This window comes from Carcharodon carcharias, chromosome 35, assembly GCF_017639515.1.
Source record: "Carcharodon carcharias isolate sCarCar2 chromosome 35, sCarCar2.pri, whole genome shotgun sequence".
Lineage (NCBI taxonomy): Eukaryota > Metazoa > Chordata > Chondrichthyes > Lamniformes > Lamnidae > Carcharodon > Carcharodon carcharias.
Window position 1 is genome coordinate 1,740,896 of NC_054501.1, and position 20,000 is coordinate 1,760,895.

Genomic DNA, 20,000 nt, shown 5'->3' on the forward strand with positions numbered 1-20,000 from the left:
CCCCTCCTCCTACCCCCCTCCCCACTCACCATGTTACCCTGTCTCCAATTCCAGTGTAAAGTTCCTAGTTTATAATTTATCCCCTCGAGGGAACCTCCCCCTTCCCCCCTCCCCTGCCAGTGGCGGTGATGAGGTTTAAACTCGTGCCCCCAGAGGTTTGGCCTGGGGTCTATCGCTTATTAGGCCTGGAGCTTGACCACCACCGCCTCCCCTCTCTGGGCACTACCCGCTGGCCTCTGGCTCCCTCACTCCGCTGCCCTTTCCAACCCCGTATACCCTTCCCTCATCCATTCTCAGACTCGAGTTAGACCAGCACCTGGAGTGACTGCGGCGCTCCCTCAGTACTGACCCTCCGACAGTGCGGCGCTCCCTCAGTACTGACCCTCCGACAGTGCGGCGATCCCTCAGCGCTGACCCTCTGACAGTGCGGCGCTCCCTCAGCACTTACCCTCCGACAGTGCGGCACTCCCTCAGCGCTGACCCTCTGACAGTGCGGCGCTCCCTCAGTACTGACCCTCCGACAGTGCGGCGCTCCCTCAGCGCTGACCCTCCGACAGTGCGGTGCTCCCTCAGCGCTGACCCTCCGACAGTGCGGCACTCCCTCAGCACTGACCCTCCGACAGTGCGGCGCTCCCTCAGCGCTGCACTGAGGGTAACGTCTGACCCACATTCTCTTGCGACAAACGGAAGTTGCTTGCCATTGAACCTGTGCAGACGACTCCCCCACATGTAAAAGGGCGATGCATTTCCTGCTTGCCTTCTGCTATTTCTCTCTCTCTCTCTCTCTCTCTCTCTTTCTCTCTACCTCGCTCGGCGTGACATCTCGAGCCTGGCCAATGTGTCAGGGCTTCCTCCCCATATCGAGCGGCCGCAATGGATCTCGCTGCTGTCCCCGCTGCAAGCCATGCTGGCTGGAGCAGGTTCACCAGCTACGCTAAAACCCTGCAGGGAGGTCTCATCTTGTTGGAAATGGTAGGTGAGCAGCGCGTGGGAAGGGCTGGGAGACACTCAGGGTGGCAGACAAAGAGGCCACTCGGCCCATCCCCCCCGTGCCGGCCCCTTGGAGAGAGCCGTCCAATCCGTCTCGCGCCCTCTCCCCCACTTGTCTCTTCCACCACCACCCCACCCCATAAACCCCGCACCTTCTCCCCCTTCCGGTATTGATCCAATCCGCACCCCCCCCACCTCCCCCCGCCACCCCCCCACCACCCCCCACTCTGGTTACCGACCCTCCCCGCTACTGGGAACAGTTTCTCCTCATTCACTCGATCGAAACCCCACCCTTCCTGATTTTGAACCTCCCTCAATTCAATCCCCCCCCCCCCCACCACCCTTAACCTTCTCCGCTCCGAGGGGAACAATCCCGCCTCCCTCCGGTCTCTCCACATGAACTGAAGTCCCCTCCTCCCTAGGAACTGTTCTGGTAAATCCCCTCTGCACCCTACCCCCATCCCCCCGAGACCCTCGACGTCCTCCCCCAAAAGTGTGGATGACTACAGATTGACGCAATTCCCAGCCCCTGTTCTGTAATGATTCAGAAAACACTCCTCGCATTTAAATTCACGTTAAACGATCCCCAGCATCCAACATGGTTTATTTAGCTGCAACGCGGGGAACAGAAAGAGGCCATTCAGCCCGGTCCTTGACTCTGTCGATTCCACTCTCACCTCTGTTCAGCAGCTCGTAGCTTCCAGTCACCCACTTGACCCCTGCAGGCTAGAAAAACACTCCATTGCAGCGCTAAGGGAGCGCCGCACTGTCGGAGGGTCAGTGCTGAGGGAACGCCGCACTGTCGGAGGGTCAGTGTTGAGGGAGCGCCGCACTGTCAGAGGGTCAGTGCTGAGGGAGCGCCGCACTGTCAGAGGGTCAGTGCTGAGGGAGTGCCGCACTGTCAGAGGGTCAGCTCTGAGGGAGTGCCGCGCTGTCGGAGGGTCAGTGCTGAGGGAGTGCCGCACTGTCGGAGGGTCGGTGCTGAGGGAGCGCCGCACTGTCGGAGGATCAGTGCTGAGGGAGCGCCGCACTGTCGGAGGATCAGTGCTGAGGGAGCGCCGCACTGTGGGAGTGTCAGTGATGAGGGAGCCCCGCACTGTCTGAGGTGCTGTTTATCTGGACCTTTCCATGGACAGTTCTCCCCAATGCCCTGGGGTCAATATTTTCCCATGAACCAACATTTTTTTGATTTATTCATGGGATGTGGGGGTCGCTGGCCGGGCCCAGTATTTATTGCCCATCCCTAATTGCCCCCTTGAGAAGGTGGTGGGTGAGCTGCCTTCTTGAGCCGCTGCAGTCCCCGTGTGGTGTAGGTACACCCACCGTGCTGTTAGGGAGGGAGTTCCAGGATTTTGTCCCGTGTGGTGTAGGTACACCCACCGTGCTGTTAGGGAGGGAGTTCCAGGATTTTGTCCCGTGTGGTGTAGGTACACCCACCGTGCTGTTAGGGAGGGAGTTCCAGGATTTTGACCCAGTAACAGTGAAGGAACGGCCGATATATTCCCAAGTCGGGATGGTGAGGGGCTCGGAGGGGAACTTGCAGCTGGTGGTTTTCCCCATGTGTCTGCTGCCCTTGTCCTTCTAGGTGGTAGAGGTGGTGGGTTTGGGCAGCGCTTTTGAAGGAGCCTTGGCGAGTTGCTGCAGTGCATCTTGTAGATGGTACACACACTGCTGCCCCTGTGCGTCGGGGGTGGAGGGAGTGGGTTTGGACAGCACTGTCATATGTTTCAGTCTTACTCTTACTCTTTTAAACTCCAGCAGATACAGGCCTCGCCTGGTTATGAGAAGAGATTGGATAGACTGGGGTTATTTTCCCTGGAGCAGAGGAGATTGAGGGGGGACATGATTGAGGGGTATAAAATTATGAGGGGCATAAATAGGGTAGACAGGGAGGAACTTTTCCCCTCGGTGGAGGGATCAATAACCAGGGGGCTATAGATTTAAGGTAAGGGGCAGGAGGTTTAGAGGGAATGTGAGGAAGAATTTTTTCACCCAGAGGGCGGTGAGAACTGGAACTCATTGCCTGAAAGTGTGGGAGAGGCAGAAACCCTCCTAACATTTAGGAAGTATTTGGATGTGCACTTGCGATGCCATGGCGTACAAGGTTATGGGCCGAGTGCTGGAAAATGGGATTAGAATAGTTTGGTACTTGTTTGACTGGCGCAGACTGGATGGGCCAAAGGGCCTTTTTCTGTGCTGCACGCCTCTGTGACTCTATGACTAACCTGCCCAACCTTTACTCATAAAACATCCCACCCATCCCAGGTATTATTCTGGTAATTCTCTGAACTGGTTTAAATGCTTTGACATCCTTCCTTAAACAAGGAGACCAGCACTGTACGCAGTAGTCTAGGTGTGGCCTCACACGTACAACTGAAGGATAACCTCCCTGCTTTTCTGTTCAACTCCCCTGGACAATAATCGAAAACATTCCACTAACTTTCAGAATTTACCTGCTCTACCTGTCTATTAACCTTTTGTGAATCACGCGCTAGAATTTCACATTGATCAGCACCAACATGTCTGTACTTGATGAAGGATGAAAAAGCTGCTCACAAGAGCTCAAAGAGGTCAGATTTAAGGAGCGTCTTAAAGGAAGAGAGAGGGAGAGAGGGAGAGAGGGAGGCGGAGAGGTGTAAGGAAGGAGTTACAGAGCGTAGGGTCCCAGAACAGAGCCTTATTGTCTGACGATGGGACACAGGCTCAGGGGAGTCAAGGGGTCAGTGACTCACCTCAGGATTCACAAAACTCCTCCCCCAATGAGCATCAGCATCTCCAATAGTCTGGTGCCACTCCCTGTGTCGTAACTCACACAGAGTCCCGTTCACTGCCCCACACACAGGCACACACAATACTTCATACCAGACCCACACCGGCTCCCACTCCAGCAACACCTCCATTTTAAAATTCTCATATTTGTTTACAAATCCTCACTCACCCTACCCCCCTCCCTATCTCTGTAACCTCCTCCAGCCCCTACAATCCTCCCAATCTCCGTAACCTCCTCGAGCCCCTACAACCCTCGCTATCTCTGTAACCTCCTCCAGCCCCTACAACCCTCCCTATATCTGTAACCTCCTCCAGCACCTACACCCTTCCCTATCTCTGTAACCTGCTCCAGCCCCTACAACCCTCCCTATCTCTGTAAACTCCTCCAGCTCCTACACCTCCCCCTATCCCTGTAACCTCATCCAGCCCCTACACCCATCCCGATCTCTGTAACCTCCTCCATCCCCGACAACCCTCTCTATCTCTGTAACCTCCTCCAACACCTACACCACTCCCTATCTCTGTAATCTCCTCCAGCCCCTAAAACTCTCCATATCTCTGTAACATCTTCCAGCATCTACAACCCACCCTATATTTGTAACCTCCTCCAGCTCCTACAACCCTCCCTATCTCTCGAACCTCCTCAAGCTCCTACAACACTCCCTATCTGTGTAACCTCCTCCAGCCCCTACAACCCTCACTATCTCTGTAACCTACTCCAGCTCCTACAACCCTCCCTATCTCTGTAACCTCCTCAAGCTACTACAACCCTCCCAATCTCTGTAACATCCTCCAGCCCCTACAGCCCTCCCTATCTCTGTAACCTCCTCCAGCCCCTACAACCCTCCCTATCTCACCGACACCCCTCCCTATCTCTGTAACCTCCTCCAGCACCTACAACCCTCCCTATCTCTGTAAACTCCTCCAGCCCCTACACATTTCCCTATCCCTGTAACCTCCTCCAGCCCCGACAACCCTCTCTAGCTCTGTAACCTCCTCCAACCCCTACACCACTCCCTATCTCTGTAATCTCCTCCAGCCCCTACAACTCTCCCTATCTCTGTAACATCTTCCAGCCCCGACAACCCTCCCTATCTCTGTAACCTCCTCCAGCCCCTAGAACCCTCCCTATCTCTGTAACCTCCTCCAGCACCGACAACACTCCCTATCTCTGTAACCTCCTCCAGCATCTACAACCCATCCTATATTTGTAACCTCCTCCAGCCCCTACACCCCTCCTTATCTCTGTAAATTCCTCCACCCCCTACAATCCTCCCTATCGCTGTAAACTCCTCTAGCACCTACAACCCTCCCTATCTCTGTAACCTCCTCCAGCCCCTACACCCCTCCCTATCTCTGTAACCTCCTCCAGCCCCCACAACCCTCCCTATCTCTGTAACCTCCTCCAGCCCCTACACCCCTACCTATCTCTGTAACCTCCTCCAACACTTACTCCCCTCCCTATCTCTGTAACCTTCTCCAGCCCCTACAACCCTCCCTATCTCTGTAACCTCCTCCAGCCCCTAAACCCCTCCCTATCTCTGTAACCTCCTCCAAGCCCCTACACCCCTCCCTATCTCTATAACCTCCTCCAGCCCCTATAACAATCCCTATCTCTGTAACCTCCTCCTGCCCCTACAACCCTCCCTATCTCTGTAACCTCCCCCAGCCCCTACAACCCTCCCTATCTCTGTAACCTCCCCCAGACCCTACAACCCTCCCTATCTCTGTAACCTCCTCCAACCCCTACACCACTCCCTATCTCTGTAATCTCCTCCAGCCCCTACAACTCTCCCTATCTCTGTAACATCTTCCAGCCCCAACAACCCTCCCTATCTCTGTAACCTCCTCCAGCCCCTAGAAACCTCCCTATCTCTGTAACCTCCTCCAGCACCGACAACACTCCCTATCTCTGTAACCTCCTCCAGCCCCTACAACCCTGCCTATCTCTCGAACCTCCTCAAGCTCCTACAACCCTCCCTATCTGTGTAACCTCCTCCAGCCCCTACAACCCTCACTATCTCTGTAACCTACTCCAGCTCCTACAACCCGCCTTATCTCTGTAACCTCCTCCAGCCCCAACAACCCTCCCTAGCTCTGTAACCTCCTCCAGCACCTACAACCCTCCCTATCTCTGTGACCTCCTCCAGCCCCTACAGCCCTCCCTATCTCTGTAACCTCCACCAGCTGCTACTACCCTCCGTATCTCTGTAACCTCCTCCAGCCCCTGCAGCCCTCCCTATCTCTGTAACCTCCTCCAGCCCCTACACCCTCCCAATCTCTGTAACCTCCTCCAGCCCCTACAGCCCTCCCTATCTCTGTAACCTCCTCAAGCCCCTACACCCTCCCTATCTCTGTAACCTCCTCCAGCCCCTACACCACTCCCTATCTCTGTAACCTCCTCCAGGAGCTACACCACTCCCTATCTCTGTAACCTCCTCCAAGCCCCTACATCCCTCCCTATCTCTGTAACCTCCTCCAACCCCCACAACACTCGCTATCGCTATAACCTCCTCCAGCCCCTACACCCCTCCCTATCTCTGTAACCTCCTCCAACACCTACCCCCTCCCTATCTCTGTAACCTCCTCCAACACCTACACCCCTCCCTATCTCTGTAACCTCCTCCAGCCCCTACAAACCTCCCTACCTCTGTAACCTCCTCCAGCCCCTAAACCCCTCCCTATCTCTGTAACCTCCTCCAAGCCCCTACACCCCTGCCTATCTCTATAACCTCCTCCAACCCCTACAACATCCCTATCTCTGTAACCTCCTCCAGCCCCTACAACCCTCCCTATCTCTGTAACCTCCTCCAGCCCCTGCACCCCTTCCTATCTCTGTAACCTCCTCCAGCTCCTACAACCCTCCCTATCTCTGTAACTTCCTCCAGCCCCTACAACCCTCCCTATCTCTGTAACCTCCTCCAGCCCCTAAACCCCTCCCTATCTCTGTAACCTCCTCCAGCCCTGACAACCCTACCTATCTCTGTAACCTCCTCCAGCCCCTATCACTCTCCCTATCTCTGTAACCTCCTCCAGCCCCTACAACCCTCCCTATCTCTGTAACCTCCTCCAGCCCCTACAACCCTCCCTATCTCTGTAACCTCCTCCAGCCCCTACAGCCCTCCCTATCTCTGTAACCTCCTCCAGCCCCTTCACACCTCCCTATCTCTCTAACCTCCTACAACCCTCCGAGATCTCTGCGCTCCTCCAATTCCGGCATTTCGAGCATCCCCCTATTCCCATCGCTCCTCCATTTGCGGCCGTGCCTTCAGCTGCCTGGGGGGGTGGGGGCCCTGAGCTCTGGAATTCCCTCCCTCAACCTCTCCACCTCCCTCTCTCTCTCTTTGTCTCTCCCTCTCCCTCCTCCTTAATGAACACCCTCTCTGACCGATCTGACGGTCACCTGACCCTAGTGTTGACTGCGGCTCGGGGTCAGATTCTGTCTGAGTGACCCTCCCATCAAGCGCGCTGAGGGGAGGGGTGGGGTGGTGGGCGTTTCGCTGAGGTAAAGGCAGGCCGGCGTTGTCCGCTAATTGACGCCAAGGGAGCTTGACCTCTGACCCCGGGCCTGTGGTGTCCCCTCTGCCCCCTCCAGCTCCTCTGTCTCAGTGTCGCCGCCTGCTGCCTGTGGTCGTACTACATCGGGTACGTGGCCTGCCCCCTGATCGAGGTGATCTTCGCCGGAATCTTCTACTGGGTGTACATGAACGGCTACGACCGGGAGGCCAGCGCCCTCAACTGGAGCTGGACGGTAGGCCGAGACTCCTGGTGCGGGAGGCTCAGGGGTGTGTATGTTGGTGGGGGGGGTGGGGTTTGGTAGTTTGGTGGTGGGGGGAGGGGGTGGGGGCCTCCATCGCGGGAATAATGAGGGACGAGGGGGCAGAGAACCATCGTCGTCGTCCGGGGTGGGGTTCCCTGGTGAGGCCACATACTGAATGACGTCACCCGGATTCCGGAGCCCACATCCCACACCGCCAGCCACCCCAAACTGAAGAGAGGGGAGGCTGGCGTGGCAGGGGTCAAAGGCTACCGGGGTTCGGCGGAGGGTCACGGTCAAGGTCAGCCAAGGCCTCGACGAGTGGGGGAGCAGCCTCGAGATGGGCGGGGGGACCACTCCTGCTCCTAAATCGCACCATCGTCCGGAAGCGCGAAGGGAGGGTGGTAGGGGGATGGAGGAGGTATCTAACCCCGTGCTGTACCTGTCCTGGGAGTGTTTGATGGGGACGGTGTAGAGGGAGATTTACTCTGTATCTAACCCCGTGCTGTACCTGTGCTGAGAGTGTTTGATGGGTACATTCTTATCCTCTCCTGACAGGATATTTTCCGGTGTGTGAGTGCAGCCGTTATCCTCCTGGTCATCTCATTGATCAACCTATCACGGAGACATGTTGGGAATGTCCTTGGAGGGGTGAGTCATTTGGATTTCAATTCTTTCTCAGTATAGCAGGGTCCTCAAGGGGCTGAATTGCCTCCTTTTCTTGCGAAGTAAAAGTAGCCCTGGATAAACTGGGGTCAGTGTAATTCAGGGGAAAACATTCCCTTAGGTTTTGGTCATAGCTCAGATACTGAAGCAGCCCATGTCCAAATGCAGCAAGACCGGGACAATATCCAGGCTTGGGGCTGACAAGTGGAGAGTAACATTCACCCCACACAAGTACCAGGCAATGACCATCTCCAACAAGAGAGAATCTAACCATCGCCCCTTGATGTTCAATGGCATTACCATCACTGAATCCCCTACTATCAACATCCTGGGGGTTACCATTGACCAGAAACTGAACTGGATCCAGCCATTTAAACACTGTAGCTACAAGAGCAGGTCAGAGGCTGGGAATCCTGCGGAGAGTAACTCACCTCCTGACTCCCCAAAGCCTGTCCACCATCCACAAGGCACAAGTCAGGAGTGGGATGGGATATTCCCCCCTTGCCTGGATGAGTGCAGCTCCCACAACACTCAAGAAGCTCGACACCATCCAGGACAAAGCAGCCCCGCTTGATCAGCACCCCATCCACAAACATTCACTCCCTCCACCACCGACACACAGGGGCAGCAATGTGTAACTCCGTCCCCATCAAACACTCCCAGGACAGGTACAGCATGGGGTAAGATAGAGATTAAAGCTTCCTCTACACTGTCCCCATCAAACACTCCCAGGACAGGTACAGCACGGGGTTAGATACAGAGTAAAGCTCTCTCTACACTGTCCCCATCAAACGCTCCCACGACAGAACAGCACGGGGTTAGATACAGAGTAAAGCTCCCTCTACGCTCAGCCCATCAAACACTCCCAGTACAGGTACAGCACGGGGTTAGATACAGAGTAATGCTCCCTCTACACTGTCCCCATCAAACACTCCCAGGACAGGTACAGCACAGGGTTAGATACAGAGTAAAGCTCCCTCTACACTCTCCCTATCAAACACACAGTAGGCAGGTAACAATCTGAGAGGAGATCAATGCTGAGTCCTCAGGCCAATAGTTCTCCCTTGATCAACAATACTAAAAGTACCCTCCCACTCTAGGGCTATCTGTACCTTCCCCCCACCCCACCCCGTCTCTCTGTACCTTGCTCGTCCTGCTATCTACCCTTAATTAGCACATTACTTTAGATAATATCACCACCTTCAACACCTCTTTGTCCTTTTGTCTGTGACATCTTTTGGTTATCTCCACCTTCTTGTCCCAACACCCCACCCCACCCTTAAACCAGCTTATATTTCACCCCTTTCCTATCTTTACTTAGTTCTGTTGAAGGGTCATGAGGACTCGAAACGTTAACTGTGTCCTTCTCCGCCGATGCTGCCAGACCTGCTGAGTTTTTCCAGGTATTTCTGTGCCTGTTTTGGATTTCCAGCATCCACAGTTCTTTGCTTTTATCACCAAAAGTACTTGCGGGCTGTGTCAATATCACATCAGGCGATTGTGGGATCTTGCTGTTCGTATATTCATTGTCGCTTCCCCTACACCTATACAGTGACATGACTTTTGATAAGACATGCCAGTGTATGAGATGTTTGGGCACATGCTGAGGTGAAAGAGGCTGGGAAACTGAGAGTCATCAGCTGCTCCATGTCATTTTCTCACTCCTTTATTGCTATCCATTACAGCTATTCGGACTCACAGCCATCACCGTGTTCCTCTATAACGTTTACCTACTATACCCAAAGTGTCACGCCCAGACATCATTGACAGGTCAGTGCTGAGGGAGCGCCGCACTGTCGGAGGGTCAGTGCTGAGGGAGTGCCGCACTGTCGGAGGGTCGGCGCTGAGGGAGCGCCGCAATGTCGGAGGGTCAGTGCTGAGGGAGCGCCGCACTGTCGGAGGGTCAGTGCTGAGGGAGCGCCGCACTGTTGGAGGGTCAGTGCTGAGGGAGAGCCGCACTGTTGGAGGGTCAGTGCTGAGGGAGCGCCGCACTGTTGGAGGGTCAGTGCTGAGGGAGAGCCACACTGTCGGAGGGTCAGTGCTAAGGGAGTGCCGCACTGTCGGAGGGTCAGTGCTGAGGGAGCGCCGCACTGTGGGAGGGTCAGTGCTGAGGGAACGCCGCACGGTGGGAGGGTCAGTGCTGAGGGAGTGCCGCACTGTCAGAGGGTCAGTGCTGAGGGAGTGCCGCACTGTCGGAGGGTCAGTGCTGAGGGAGCGCCGCACTGTCGGAGGGTCAGTGCTGAGGGAGTGCCGCACTGTCGGAGGGTCAGTGCCCAGGGAGCGCGGCACTGTCGGAGGGTCAGCGCTGAGGGAGTGCCGAACTGTGGGAGGGTCAGTGCTGAGGGAGAGCCGCACTGTCAGAGGGTCAGTGCTGAGGGAGCACCGCACTGTCGGAGGGTCAGTGCTGAGGGAGCGCCGCACTGTCGGAGGGTCAGTGCTGAAGGAGCGCTGCAATGTCGGAGGGTCAGTGCTGAGGGAGCGCCGCACTGTCGGAGGGTCAGTGCTGAGGGAGCGCCGCACTGTCGGAGGGTCAGTGCTGAGGGAGTGTTGCACTGTCGGAGGGTCAGTGCTGAGGGAGCGCCGCACTGTCAGAGTGTCAGTGCCGAGGGAGTGCCGAACTGTGGGAGGGTCAGTGCTGAGGGAGAGCCGCACTGTCGGAGGGTCAGTGCTGAGGGAGCACCGCACTGTCGGAGGGTCAGTGCTGAGGGAGAGCCGCACTGTGTGAGGGTCAGTGCTGAGGGAGCGCCGCACTGTCGGAGGGTCAGTGCTGAGGGAGCGCCGCACTGTCGGAGGGTCAGTGCTGAGGGAGCGCCGCACTGTGGGAGGGTCAGTGCTGAGGGAGCGCCGCACTGTCAGAGGGTCAGTGCTGAGGGAGCGCCGCAGTGTCGGAGGGTCAGTGCTGAGGGAGCGCCGCACTGTCGGAGGGTCAGTGCTGAGGGAGCGCCGCAATGTCGGAGGGTCAGCGCTGAGGGAGTGCCGCACTGTCGGAGGGTCAGTGCTGAGGGAGCGCCGCACTGTCGGAGTGTCAGTGTGAGGGAGCGCCGCACTGTCGGAGGGTCAGTGCTGAGGGAGAGCCACACTGTCGGAGGGTCAGCGCTGAGGGAGTGCCGCACTGTCGGAGGGTCAGTGCTGAGGGAGCGCCGCACTGTCGGAGGGTCAGTGCTGAGGGAGTGCCGCACTGTCAATAGGGCCATTTTACAGATGCACCGTTTCACCCCAGGCCTCTGTCTGCCCAGTCGCTTGGACATATATCATCCTCAGGCTTCTATTGGATGAAGAGTAGGTGTGGGGGAAGGGAATGGTGGGGGGCAGTTCACCCTTGCGTCCTGGGCCAAACATTTATCCTTCAACCAATGCCACTAAAAGCTGGAGATCAGGGTGAATATGACTGTGGCTTTTTGTGGGGTCTTGCTGTGCGCAAGTTAGCATTTCCTACATTTCGGCCCTGACCACATTCTGAAGGGTTAGCCCTTCATTGTCCGCTAAATGCTTTGGGACGCCCTGCGTGTGTAGTTATGGAAGCCATGTTTCATCTGTGCAATATTATTAGCATCGGTGTGTATATATAGTCAAACCGGAATAAACTAGCCTTCTGTTGGGTGCTGTGAGCTCCTGGTGCTGCATGCAGCCTCTTCTCTGTCCCGCTCCTTCCGGTAACGGGATGGGGCTGTGGAGGTTTCCTTGTCATCTTCCTCGCTCCCCGACACGTTCCCGTAAAGCATCGAGGGAAGCCGGGCCTACCCTCGCTGTTGAGAAGCCGGGGACCGGGAACTGACCTTCGTCCGCCGGTATTGTTGGGTGAGTGGGAGAGCAGAGCCACGAGTCAGCCTTTCTGTCGGGAGCGGCTAGAAGGTGTTTTTAGAGCGTTCTTAGAGGGTAGAGATGCAGGAAGGATGTTTTCCCTTGGCTGGGGTGGGGGGTGGTTTAAGACCAGGGGACACAGTCTCAGGATAAGGGGCAGGCCATTTAGGACTGCGATGGGGAGAGATTTCTTCACTCCAGAGGTCATGAATCTTCAGAATTTTTGTCCAAGTCACTGAATATAATTAAGAAGGGGATAGATCATTCTAGACTGTAAAGGCATCAAGGGGTATGGGGGAGAGAGCGGGAGTATATGGCATTGAGATAGAGGACCAGCCATGATTATAATGAATGGTGGAGCAGCTCGAAGGGCCGAATGGCCTCCTCCTGCCCCTATTTTCCAAGCTTCTATGGATTACACTCAGTCGTTGTTGGGAGGAATTGTCTCCTTAGACTCAGCCCAAAATGGCTCAAGGAAGATCCCAGGTTTCTCAACCAGCGGGTCAGGAAGAGAGCTGGCCATTTAGAAATAGGGAGCTGGTGGTTAAGTTGGATTTGTAAATAATCGGAAAACCAGGAATGTCTGGGAGTTGTATGGAATTTGAACTTCTGCGCAACTTTTTCATTAAAGGGGAATGAGTGTAATATTCGGAGTGTAATATCTCCAGCTGCTTCGTCAATGACCTTCCTCCCATCATAAGGTCAGAAGTGGGGATGTGCGCTGATGGTTGTACAATGTTCAGCACCATTCGCGACTCCTCAGATACTGAAGCAGCCCATGTCCAAATGCAGCAAGACCTGGACGATATCCAGGCTTGGGGCTGACAAGTGGCAAGTAACATTCACCCCACACCAGCGCCAGGCAATGACCATCTCCAACAAGAGAGAATCTAACCATCGCCCCTTGATGTTCAATGGCATCACCATCACTGAATCCCCTACTATCAACATCCTGGGGGTTACCATTGACCAGAAACTGAACTGGATCCAGCCATTTAAACACTGTAGCTACAAGAGCAGGTCAGAGGCTGGGAATCCTGCGGTGAGTAACTCACCTCCTGACTCCCCAAAGCCTGTCCACCATCGACAAGGCACAAGTCAGGAGTGTGATGGGATACTCCCCACTTGCCTGGATGAGTGCAGCTCCCACAACACTCAAGAAGCTCGACACCATCCAGGACAAAGCAGCCCCGCTTGATCCTTGATCGCCACCCCATCCACAAACATTCACTCCCTCCACCACCGACGCACAGGGGCAGCAGTGTGTGTACCATCTACAAGATGCACTGCAGCAACTCGCCAAGGCTCCTTCGACAGCACCACCCAAACCCACCACCTCTACCACCTAGAAGGTCAAGGGCAGCAGACACATGGGGAACACCACCACCTGCAAGTTCCCCTCCGAGCCACTCACCATCCCGACTTGGAAATATATCGGCCGTTCCTTCACTGTTGCTGGGTCAAAATCCTGGAACACACTCCCTAACAGCAGGGTGGGTGTACCTACACCACATGGGACTGCAGCGGCTCACCCACCACCTTCTCAAGGGGCAATTAGGGATGGGGAATAAATGCTGGACTAGTCAGCGATACCCATTTCCCAAGAATGAATAAAATTAAAATAACTTCCTCCTATGGCCATTTGTGTATGTATATATAGTCAAACCAGAATAAACTAGTCTCAGTCGAGTACTTGAAACCCAATGTTCTACGCACAGTCCCTTATCTGTCCTGCAAAGATATCACAGAATTGAGCCCTTGTTTTCTGTACCCATGTTCCTGAGATGGGTGGGAAGTCCCACCCTGCACCCCCACAAACACCCCCTCTCCGCTCCTCCCCCCCGCCTCGCCACCCCCCCCCCCCCACCCCAGGAAAGAGGCTGTATGTGTTGAGACTCTGTGATGTAGTGAGAGTAAAAATAATGCGCGTCTCCATCTCTGTTTTTCTTTGCAGATGACCCACCTGCCTATACGCCCTGAGCAAGATTACGAGCTACATGGAGGAACGTGGGAATGGGAGGGGGGCCATTCAGCGCCTCGGGCTTCTCCTGCCTTTCAGTCAGATCATGGCTCATGTGGATCTTGCCTCGGCTCTGTAAACCCTTAATCCCCCCCTAACCCAACCAAAATTTATCAATCTCCGGTTTGAAATTTCCAATTGTGCCCCCACCCACCCACACAGCCATGATGGTGGGGAGGGGGGCGGCTGCCTTCTGCTCCCTTTGTTAGTGCAGCGCATGGTTATTTCTTAAAAAAAGAGACACGCTGTCAAAGCTTTTTGTCTTGGACTCATCAGGACAAATCGTAAGCTTACCAACAGTGAAGGAAACAACGATTTATACTGCATGAGAGGAGAACGCTGATCGATTGGCAAGCGGACCCTGATTGGTAGAGGCATTTCCATGGAGAATGCACCGGGGAACTGTTAACTGCCAAGCTCTTGTCCAAATTCAAACCAGGCAGGTCGGCTCTGCTTGGTCAAGGCATCGCCATGGGGAATGAGCCAGGGAATGGCTGTCCCCCAATCTTTTGTTTAGTTGATAAAGGCACATTGCATGGACATGCTCCTTCTGCCTGCAAAGGGCAGGGCCTCGTGTGTGAACATACGTGTCTTCTGGCACGCATAGGTAAGCCACGTTGCCAGACTGACTGATAGCCTTAGTTTGTGAGTGTAATTCTTAGCACAATCCGGGTTGTTTAGTAAGTGCTGTCCAGTCGCAGAATCACAATCTAATGTCGGACACTGTGTTTCGAGTCTTGCTAGCACGGGCTGGTTGGGTACGGTCTGTACCCTGCCCGTTGTGAACAGCGGCTGGGACATGCTGTTTGATACGATCCACCAGTCTTTGGGATGTATGGGCCTACGTACCTAGCGCTGACATTCATACATCACATTCCTCATTTGTGTGACAGGCAGAAGGTCTTTTTTGGCTTGACAGCAGCAACCCGTTAGTGGCCAACACCACTCGCATTGCTACTGCATGGTGGCAGCGTTAAACAGCTAGCTTCACCTGCGGCTCAAATGTTTTCAGATATCTTGCGCCCCCCCCGCCCCTGCCCCCCAGGGTAATCGGAGGTAGGCCGAGCGCTTTCCAGGGCCGACAGTGGTGGCCTTAGGCCCGCTCGTGAGTTTGCGTGATTAGACGGCATGAAATGGTCTGATCGTTATCCCGGAGGAAGCCTTCGATGTGCCCTATCTCAGCGTCAAGTTTGCATGGGGAGCAAATGGCTCGGGGGGGCCCTATTTACGAGGTCGCCGATAAGACCGGTCTTACAGCGCTTGGAACCGTAAGAAGCCCAGCGCGTATATTGACCAGTGAAGGTTGGCTTGTGGTGGAACATGGTAGGGAAATTCCTTGGCAGTTTTCTCCACTAGTACGTCAAAGGAGGGGGAGTTCATTTGACTGCCCCCACCCCTCCGCTCCCCCCACCGCCACTTCGGAGGTGAATTTGAGCGCAGGGCGGAGCCCGCAAGTTGGTTTCAAACACAGAGAAGGTATCGTGGGCATATCGGAAAGGCGCGAGGGGTGGGAGGTCTGGGCGTCATTTCATCGAAAGGCGCATTTTCCGGGGAAGCCGACAAAGATGCCAGTGGGAGCTGGGGCTAGAGGGGATCCCAGGGCAACGCCATCTATTTGGGCGCACGTGGTTTCGTTAAAACTGAAAGCATCTGCGCGGGTTGCTGACATCGGACACGATTAGGCAGCACTTACTAAACAACCCTGATTGCGCTAAGGGTTCCACTGAAAACACATTTAAGGTTGTCACAGTGCGGTTTACTTACACGCGCTAGAAGCCACACATATCTATTCACACACGGGGCCCTGACCTTCGCAGACGGAAGGAGCATGTCCACGCATCGTGCCTTTTCCAACTAAACAAAAGCTGAGGGGACAGCCATTCCCTGGTTCACTCCCCAGGGCTATGCCGTGCACCGTCCGAGTCGACTTGCCTGGGCCTGAGTTTTGAACAAAACCTTAGGCCGCGTGACTGCATCTTCCATGGAAACGCCCCCTCCCAGCCGGAGTCCACCCGCCAACCAATCGGCGCTCTCTTCCCGCGCAGTGTGAATTGTTGTTCCCTTTTTTGAGTGCCAAGGCGAAAAGCTTTGGCAGCACCGTCTCTTTCTCGCCGGCAACTTCCACCCACCCTTTGTGTGAAGTAGCGCTCCCTGACATCGCTACCCACACCACCAACACCCCCCTCAACCCCCACCGCCACCCCCACATGGCCTCGGCTCACACCTTAAGGTTCGGCCCGCTTGTTCTGGGCAGCGCCACACACCCACACCCACCCCCGCCCCAACACCCCCGATTCTCGCCACGAGAGGAAATACTTAACCTTTATGGACCCCACCGAATCCTTTAACCATCCTACATGGTGCAAGCCGGCTAAGTTTGAGGGTCGGTCCCTCCGATTCTCCTCCGCCAACCCTCAATACTCCTGCACCGAACGGAGAAGCGTTCAACCCCCTCAAGTGGCATCGCAGTTTTTGACGTACCTCCTGCCTCAACCCGCCCTCCGCCTCGATTCCTGTCTCCCGCGGCAGACGCCCCAGGGTTGCGATACCCCATCCCTGGGGGGACCCCGGAAGGAAAAGGTTCCCCCCACCTTGCACCCCCCCCCCGACCCCCTTACCCCGCACTCCCGGCCTAGCACGCCACGAAGCCTGGGCCTCGCCTGACCCCGGCACCCAGCCCGCAGCTCCCCGGCGGCCGTGACTCTCGAGGCGAACCTCGTCTGGGGTGGGGGAAACGTGAACAACACTCAGGTTTGCCCCCCCCCACCCCCCCAACCCCCCACCCCTTCCGCTCCACCCTCCCTCCTCCTCCCCCCACCCCCCTCCCCACCCCGCAACCCCCTTCTCTCTCGACAACCCCCCTTCCCGTCTCACCCCTGGACTCATGGGGTCAGTGGAAGGAGCTGGAGTGGGGTGGGGTGGGGGGTTGGGGGGGGGGGCGCAGGGCGGAAGGGTACAATGGGCACCCTCCAACTCACTCCAGAGGACAGGACCCCAGGCCTTGGATTGTGGGATGTCCCCCCAGATTGTGTTCCCAAGTATATGACAGCCCCAGGAACAGGCCATTCGGCCCCTCTGCTCCGTGCCGGTGTTTCCTGCGCCCCCCCCCACACCCAGCCTCCTCCCACCACCCCCACTCCATCTCCCCCCCCCCCATCCCCCATATCCTTCTATCCCTCTCTCCCCTCGTGTGTTTATCCAGCTCCTTAAACACATCGACACGATTCACCTCCACCCCCCTCCCTGTGGGAGCGAGTTCCACCTTCTCCCCGCTCTCTGGGTAAAGTCCTTTCTCCTGAATTCCCTCCCCGCCCTCGATCGGATTTATTAGTGACTGTCTTATATTGATGCCCCCCACCCCCCCCTAGTTCTGGTCTCTCCCTCCCTCCTCCACAAGTGGAAACATCTTCTCTACGCCGACCCTATCGAAACCCCCCTCCATCATTTTAAAGAGCTCGATCAGGTCACCCCCTCAGCCTCCTCTTTCCCAGAGTAAAGAGCCCCGGCCGGTTCGACCTCTCCCGATAGTTATAACCTCTCCGATCTGGGATCATCCTCGTCAATCTGTTTCACACCTTCTCCAGTGTCTCCATATCCTTTTTATAATACGGAGATCGGAACTGTGTACAGTATTCCGAGTGGGATAGGGAGACCGGAACTGTACGCGGTATTCCGAGTGGGATAGGGAGACCGGAACTGTACGCGGTATTCCGAGTGGGATAGGGAGACCGGAACTGTACGCGGTATTCCGAGTGGGATAGGGAGACCGGAACTGTACGCGGTATTCCGAGTGGGATAGGGAGACCGGAACTGTACGCGGTATTCCGAGTGGGATAGGGAGACCGGAACTGTACGCGGTATTCCGAGTGGGATAGGGAGACCGGAACTGTACGCGGTATTCCGAGTGGGATAGGGAGACCGGAACTGTACGCGGTATTCCGAGTGGGATGGGGAGACCGGAACTGTGCACGGTATTCCGAGTGGGATGGGGAGACCGGAACTGTGCACGGTATTCCAAGTGGGACATGGAAAGCGGAACTGTGCACGGTATTCCAAGTGGGACATGGAAAGCGGAACTGTGCACGGTGTTCCAAGTGGGACATGGAAAGCGGAACTGTGCACGGTATTCCAAGTGGGACATGGAAAGCGGAACTGTGCACGGTATTCCAAGTGTGATACGGAGACCGGAACTGCGCACGGTATTCCCAGTGGGATACTGATATATTCCATTACCCTTGCAATAGATTATAGTGTGCCATTTGCCCTCCTAATGACTTGGACTGAGACAGAGGTAGTGAGATAGATGGATATATATATATATCTCTATATCTATGTACAGATTCATTCCAACAAATAAAATTTCCTCTGTTCAACTCTGGCTGTTGTTTCTCTCTGAGACTCAGAAGCTGACTGAGTCCAGGTCCAGGTGAAAGAAATGCCCACTCCCCACCCCAACCCAGCCCACCCCACCCCACCCCACCCCACCCCACCCCCCTTCTGCCCCTCGAGCCGGCCCCAAAATATTTGCGGGGGTGGGGGGGGGTCGGGGGGGGGGGGACTGAGTTTTCTCGGGATGTTGGTCCCACTCTTACGCCAAGGGCTTTTCGCTTTACCTTGGGCACTGGGTATCCGCGGGCTGTTCGGCTACAGGGGCGTCGCAGGCAAGAAGATTGGGCGGGCGGGCGGGAGGGGGCGGGTGGGTGGGTGGTGGGGGGGGTGGGGGGTGGGGGAGTGAATTGGGAACCTCGCTCTCCGGGTTATTCGCTCGGGCCGGTCGCGGGGTCAGCATTCCTGCGCCCGGGTGGTGGTGGTGGTGGTGGTGGGGGGGGGGGGGGTGTTGGGTGGTGAGGGGGGGGTACCACCTGCAGGTCAGTGTGTGGGGGAAAAGAATTGCCCCCTCTGTCTGTTAGCGTTTGCCTCGGTGGGGGAGGTGTTGGGGGAGGGGTGGGGGTAATTTAAAATCGTGGTGGGGGGGGTGGGTGTGTGGGTAGGGGGTAGGGAGGGAGTAATGGTGGGGGATGGGGTGAATCGGGGTGCGGAGGGGCTAATGGTGGGGAGTGGGGTGGGTAGGGGGTGCGGAGGGGCTAATGGTGGGGAGTGGGGTGGGTAGGGGGTGGGGAGGGGGTAACGGTGGGGAGTGGGGTGGGTAGGGGGTGGGGAGGGGGTAACGGTGGGGAGTGGGGTGGGTAGGGGTGGGGGGGGTAACGGTGGGGGCTGGGGTGGGTAGGGGTGGGGAGGGGGTAACGGTGGGGGGTGGGGTGGGGAGGGGTGGGGAGGGGTAACGGTGGGGGGTGGGGTGGGTAGGGGTGGGGAGGGGGTAACGGTGGGGGGTGGGGTGGGTAGGGGTGGGGAGGGGGTAACGGTGGGGGGTGGGGTGGGGAGGGGTGGGGAGGGGTAACGGTGGGGTTGGGGTGGGTAGGGGTGGGGAGGGGGTAACGGTGGGGGGTGGGGTGGGTAGGGGTGGGGAGGGGGTAACGGTGGGGTGTGGGGTGGGTAGGGGTGGGGAGGGGGTAACGGTGGGGGGTGGGGTGGGTAGGGGTGGGGAGGGGGTAATTTTGGGGGGTGGGGTGGGTAGGGGTGGGGAGGGGGTAATTTTGGGGGGTGGGGTGGGTATGGGTGGGGAGGGGGTAACGGTGGGGGGTGGGGTGGGTAGGGGTGGGGAGGGGGTAATTTTGGGGGGTCGGTAGGGGTCAGGAGGGGGTAACGGTGGGGTGTGGGGTGGGTAGGGGTGGGGAGGGGGTAACGGTGGGGGGTGGGGTGGGTAGGGGTGGGGAGGGGGTAACGGTGGGGGGTGGGGTGGGTAGGGGTGGGGAGGGGGTAACGGTGGGGGGTGGGGTGGGTAGGGGGCGGGGAGGGGGTAATGGTATGGGGGTTGGGTAGGCGGTGGGGAGGGGGTAACGTTGGCGGTGGGGTGGGTAGGGGGTGGGGAGGGGGTAATGGTGGGGGGGTGGGGTTTGGTAGGGGGTGCGGGTGGGGGTGGGGGGGGGTGGAAGAAAA

The 20,000-nt window shown here is 56.7% G+C and overlaps 1 protein-coding gene across 2 annotated transcripts; it reads left to right on the top strand.

Annotated features, from left to right (window-relative positions):
* Positions 1-709: 709 nt before the first annotated feature.
* Positions 710-16,712, top strand: LOC121272816 (proteolipid protein 2-like). 2 transcript variants are annotated; one of them, XM_041179608.1, is made up of 5 exons: positions 710-972; positions 7,355-7,510; positions 8,075-8,167; positions 9,868-9,952; positions 13,938-16,712. In XM_041179608.1, exons 1-5 carry the CDS (start codon positions 874-876, stop codon positions 13,961-13,963), a joined length of 459 nt encoding a protein of 152 aa, XP_041035542.1. In that variant the 5' UTR covers positions 710-873; the 3' UTR covers positions 13,964-16,712. The 2 variants fall into 2 exon arrangements, with proteins under 2 accessions (XP_041035542.1, XP_041035541.1); XM_041179607.1 differs by lacking the exon at positions 9,868-9,952.
* The last annotated feature ends 3,288 nt before the right edge of the window (positions 16,713-20,000 follow it).

What these genes read in the sequence shown, in the direction of transcription:
- LOC121272816 (XM_041179607.1), top strand. Translation starts at nt 874, where the DNA reads ATGGATCTCGCTGCTGTCCCCGCTGCAAGCCATGCTGGCTGGAGCAGG. An exon ending in GTCTCATCTTGTTGGAAATG is followed by an intron (nt 973 to 7,354) that starts GTAGGTGAGCAG and finishes TGCCCCCTCCAG; the next exon opens with CTCCTCTGTCTCAGTGTCGC. An exon ending in TTGGGAATGTCCTTGGAGGG is followed by an intron (nt 8,168 to 13,937) that starts GTGAGTCATTTG and finishes TTTTCTTTGCAG; the next exon opens with ATGACCCACCTGCCTATACG.